At 43.8% G+C, this 5,428-nt stretch overlaps 1 protein-coding gene across 1 annotated transcript; it reads left to right on the top strand.

The window, feature by feature from the left end:
* Positions 1–1,494: 1,494 nt before the first annotated feature.
* On the top strand, positions 1,495–3,751 carry LOC104814113 (sucrose transport protein SUC2-like). Its single transcript, XM_010541992.1, has 4 exons — positions 1,495–2,841; positions 2,935–2,998; positions 3,228–3,271; positions 3,372–3,751. Exons 1-4 carry the CDS (start codon positions 1,591–1,593, stop codon positions 3,561–3,563), a joined length of 1,551 nt encoding a protein of 516 aa, XP_010540294.1. The 5' UTR covers positions 1,495–1,590; the 3' UTR covers positions 3,564–3,751.
* Positions 3,752–5,428: the final 1,677 nt, after the last annotated feature.

Genomic DNA, 5,428 nt, shown 5'->3' on the forward strand with positions numbered 1-5,428 from the left:
AATATAAGTTGATGTACGTTTGAGTGGGGCTTTTATCAAAAATACCCCTATTATGCTACAAAGATTTCAAGGCATACCCCTGCAAAAATAAAAAAAAAAGTTAGTTCAAAACATACCCTTATAATTATGTTATTCCCATAATACTCATTGGCGTGGGTCCCAATGACAGAAACAGAAGAGAGAGAAAACAGTTTTCGGTTCCCTATGAAAAAATTTAAATATTTTAAAATTTTTAAAACTCCCTCCGCCACAAAAGTTAAATTTTTCGCGTGAATTTTAAAATTTTTTGGTGTGACCAGTGTGCCCAAGTGACCAGTGTGACTAGTGTGACCAGTGTGACCAGTGTGACCAAAACTAAAATTTGAACGGCGTGACCAGTGTGACCAGTGTGACCAAAACTAAATTTTGAACGGTGTGACCAGTATGACCAAAATTAAATTTTGAACGGTGTGACCAATGTGATTAGTGTAACTAGTGTGACCAATATGACTAATATGATTAGTGTGACCAAAACTAAATTTTGAACGGTGTGACCAGTGTGACCAATGTGACTAGTGTGACAATGTGACTAGTGTGACCAGTGTGACCAGTGTGACCAAAACAAATTTTAAACGGTGTGACCAGTGTGACTAGTGTGACCAGTGTGACCAAAACAAATTTTAAACGATGTGACCAGTATGACTAGTGTGACCAGTGTGACCAATGTGACTAGTGTGACCAGTGTGATCAAAATTAAATTTTAGACGGTGTAACCAATGTAACGTACCTTTGTCAATCTGTTCCATTATTGCTCCAAACATTTATTTGGCATTAAATATATGCTTTTTGCATTTCTTCGACAGATTTACTATGCATCTATCTCATTTTCATGAAAAAAATACACGATTCACTCTAAAAATCATAAAACTCAAACCCAAAACACAAAGTTTATGCATCGAACCAATCTCTTGTATTAATGAACTTACCTTCAGTTTTTGTCATTTGTTCTGTCTTAGACCGACTCAAGAAGAAGATATGAGGTCGTCGGTGAGGATATGCTCAACGAAATAACCATTTTTCGTTTGTTTTTCTATGTATAAAAATGAAATGAGAAGAGAGAAAATGAAGGAGTTGAGAGAAATATAAGAGTAGAGAGAGAAAGTTAAGAAAGAAATGAAGAGTTATCAAAGAATGAAAACGAGAGAGATGAATTCAAAATGAAGAGAGGAATATCACGTTACTTTTGTGAGAGGGTTAATTATGTCTTTTGTTCCTTTTATTTTTTTTTCCAAAATTTTAGGGTTTTGGAGGGTAGTCCGTGAAGTCTATGTAGCAAAGTAAGGGTATTTGTGCTATATTGCCGTTTGAGTGGCCCGACCTTTTTTGATAAAGTACGTGGCCCCACCTTACCCCTTCGATCACACTCTTCCATCGTTAAGATGATCATCCTCCTCCCCTCCCACTCTCCTATAAGTACATACCCCTGTCTCCTCTCCTCCTCCACCATCACCCCCGCATCCCTTTTCTCCGGCGAAACATACGCATAGACAGACAGATACACAAAGTTCTTTCTTTTCCTTTTTCTCTAGTTAATTGAATTGTAGTTGCAATATGGCCGGAGATCAGCCGGTAAAGGCCACGAACGGCGCTGTGGCGCTCGAGACTCAGGGGGCGGAGCTTATGGAGCCGTCCCCGCTTCGTAAGATAATATTGGTGGCTTCGATCGCCGCCGGTGTACAGTTTGGGTGGGCGATACAGGTGTCGCTGCTGACGCCGTACGTGCAGTATCTTGGGTTCCCACACAAATGGTCGTCACTTATATGGATGTTTGGTCCCATCTCCAGCATGCTGGTTCAGCCAATTATCGGTTACCACAGCGATCGCTGCACCTCTCGCTTCGGCCGTCGCCGTCCCTTCATCGCCGCCGGGACCGCACTCTTCACCGTCGCCGTCTTCCTGATCGGCTACGCTGCCGACCTCGGCCAGAGCATGGGCGACTCCAAGGTTAAAACACCCAAAACCCGAGCCATTGCCATATTCGCGCTCGGGTTCTGGATCCTCGACATCGCCAACAACACCCTCCAGGGTCCATGCCGGGCGTTCCTCGCCGATCTTTCCGCCGGGAACGCGAGGAAAATGCTTACCGCAAACGCGTTTTTCTCCTTCTTCATGGCGGTGGGAAACGCGATGGGCTACGCGACCGGTTCGTACAAAAACCTCTACAAGGGATTCCCTTTCACATTGACGGATGCTTGCGACGTATACTGCGCCAATCTGAAAAGCTGTTTCTTCCTGTCCATAATTCGGCTCTTGCTCGTGACGGTGAGCTCGCTCTGGTACGTCAAAGACAAGCAATGGTCTCCCGAGCCAGGGAGCGAGAGCGGCTCGTGCGTTCCGTTCTTCGGGGAAATATTCAGTGCCCTGAAGGAGCTGAAGCATCCGATGTGGATGCTTCTCATCGTGACGGCACTCAATTGGATCGCTTGGTTCCCTTTCCTTCTGTTCGACACGGACTGGATGGGGCGGGAGGTATACGGCGGAAACTTGGACGCAAACGCTGACGCAGTGTCCAAGAAGCTGTACTACGCGGGAGTGAGAATGGGGACGTTGGGGCTGATGCTGAACGCCATCGTGCTTGGGTTCATATCTCTGGGAGTGGAGTGGGTTGGTCGGAAAATGGGTGGAGCCAAGAGGCTGTGGGGAGTTGTCAATTTCATACTGGCCATCTGTCTGGCGATGACTGTTCTCGTGACGAAGCAAGCAGAGGCTCACTGGAGAGCCGTGGGAGAAAAGGTTCCGCCTACGGCCGACGTAAAGGCCGGAGCTTTGACCATCTTCGCCGTGCTGGGTATCCCGCAAGCTGTAAGTCCACGTCATATGGTGCTTCTTCTTTTTGTCACATAAACAGAGTGACGTGATAAGTGTAGTAATGGTTACATATGAAATGGTACGCAGATTACGTTCAGTACCCCATTTGCTCTGGCCTCCATATTTTCCAGCTCCTCCGGTGCAGGCCAAGGTACACTTGTATAATTATTATTATTGTTATTGTTTGGATGATACGAATGAATGAAGATGTGATGTCTCCTCAACTCCTTCGTGTGGGCCCCTCGGAAAAAAGTTATATGCATTTAGTGTGTGCAAATCAAATCCCTCGCATCTATAAGATTTCAAAATTGAGCTTTTTGTTGTTTCTGGGTGCAATTAATTCGTGGATGACGAGATCCATCGTTTGAATTTGGTCATAGGGCTGTCTCTGGGAGTATTGAATCTGGCGATTGTCATCCCACAGGTAAGCAGAAACGGCAGACGGGAGTTTGTCGTATCGCCACTTGAGAAACACAATTTGGAGTCGTAACAACAATTGGTTTTTTTTTATGGTGGGAGAACAGATGGTGGTGTCGCTGGGAGGAGGGCTGTTCGACGAGATGTTCGGGGGAGGGGGGAACCTGCCGGGATTCGTGGTCGGAGCCATAGCGGCGGCGCTCAGCGGAGTATTGGCCTTCACAGTCCTTCCGTCTCCGCCTCCGCCTCCGCCTCCGGACATGCCTTCTCACAAAGCTGTCGCCGTGGGCTTCCATTAATGAACTCTCTTGTCTCATAATTTACCTTTCGTGTATTGTGAGCAAAACAGACATAAACCCCACCCCCCAAGATACTGAATAATCTCTTTGGGCCCCTCTCTTCTGTATCTTACTCTCTCCTTTTTTGGTTGGCTGCTGTTTTTTACTCTGTAATCTGAATCTGAAGTATATTTGCCCCCTTTTTTCTACCCTTGATATCGCGACCGACTCCTATGCTTTTTCCTTTAGTTTACACGAAAAAAAGGGATAAGAAAGAGCCTCTGGTCCAGTCCAGAGGTTATGGTGCTTTCGTAAACCGATCACTTGGGCTTCCAGTTGGCCCATTTTCTCTTTTTGGGCTCGATGTTCAATCACGTTCCCAGCCATAAATATGTTTCATTCGCTGAAGGAACACTGCAGTTTTGTTGAATGTGTAACAGCTACTGTTTAGCTAGAACACTCCTGCTTATTCTAATCTTAATTGACTGATCGTGGTGTAAACATTTAGGGTTTGGAAGAGGCCGAGAGATATATCAAGCGCGAAGAGCCCTCTCTTCCTCGAGCGTGTAATCGTTGATGGACATGTCTTTGATCATAGCCGCAGTATTTTGAGTCGCCAAACTCAACAAATCCAAATAGAACACCAACTGTAAAAATTCCAGCAACTCGTAAATTGCCCCGATCTTCTTCGCTCGCGGGTTCGTGTGCGTGCTTTTTGCAGTAATCTAAGACTTTTTCGACAATGGATCCATTGGCAGATGGACGATAGGGATATCGTCGTGGTCGTTGGAGTGAATATCTTCCATCTGTGCAACCTTTTTGTCGACCACAAAAGCTTTCCCGTACGTCGTTGCATCGAAAGGGGAATATTACAAAAATACCTTTAAATGTCGATTTCACTTACATGACATACCCTTCAAACAAAAAACCTTCAAAAAAAAATTGGAAAAGAATGAAAAGACACCATTACCCCTTTTAAATGATACACGTGTCAACATCTGAAAGAGAAAGATCAAAAATTGGGAAGTTACTAAATCAAAAAAATTTGAAAAACCAAACAGTTTTTTTTGCCCCATTTCGACAGACTTCATAGTATCGTTTCTTCTTCCCCTTCTTCAGTTTCTCTTCACTCTGTGATTTTTCTGTACGATCTTTCTGTGCGAGTTCGTCAAACTCGTCAAACTTGCACGAAGAATGGCTTCATCTTCATCATCTTCGGCCTCCTCTTCGGACCCTATTTGCAAAGACCTCCAGGTATAGTTTTTGAACTCCGCAAAAATCAAATTTTTTAGGGTTTCGGATATACATTGAGATTCGGTTTTAGATTTTCTATTAAGTTTTCGTTAAGAATAGGGTTTGAAATAAAAATTTTAAAAACTATGGTTTGAATGACAAATTGTCACTATCGAAATAGGGTTTTCGGATTGGGTGAAAAACAGTGTTTTGTGAAAAAGACGGATAGAAATCGAGTCACGATGATATTGTCGACAGTCGGATGCACTAAAACATAGATTAATGGTCATGCTAGATATTAGTTAAACTTAGCGCACCCGTTAAACAAGTCAAACTATTCGAGTCTCGAAAATGTTCAAACTCGTCAAACAAGTCGGAGTTTGACGAGTTTGACGAGTTTGACGTGTTTGACGTGTTTGACGTGTTTGACGTGTTTGACGTGTTTGACGTGTTTGACGTGTTTGACGTGTTTGACGTGTTTGATTTTTGCAGGTACCTTTTGTGTATGATTTTAAGGACATTCATATGGCTCCTAAGATCACGACGAAATGTTATCCATATCAGACTGTTAGATCTCTTAAAAAGGTCTTGACGGATGAAGAATTTACATATTTCAAAAAAGAATCCCAGTTTCGGCATATTTTCCATCTTGG

This window comes from Tarenaya hassleriana, unplaced genomic scaffold (genome assembly GCF_000463585.1).
Source record: "Tarenaya hassleriana unplaced genomic scaffold, ASM46358v1 Cleome203, whole genome shotgun sequence".
Taxonomy (NCBI): Eukaryota; Viridiplantae; Streptophyta; class Magnoliopsida; order Brassicales; family Cleomaceae; genus Tarenaya; species Tarenaya hassleriana.

Bases quoted from the DNA above. Each gene is read 5' to 3' on its own strand.
- LOC104814113 (XM_010541992.1), top strand. From the start codon at position 1,591: ATGGCCGGAGATCAGCCGGTAAAGGCCACGAACGGCGCTGTGGCGCTC. The intron at 2,842-2,934 runs GTAAGTCCACGT...AATGGTACGCAG, and splicing joins TGCTGGGTATCCCGCAAGCT to ATTACGTTCAGTACCCCATT. The intron at 3,272-3,371 runs GTAAGCAGAAAC...GTGGGAGAACAG, and splicing joins TGGCGATTGTCATCCCACAG to ATGGTGGTGTCGCTGGGAGG.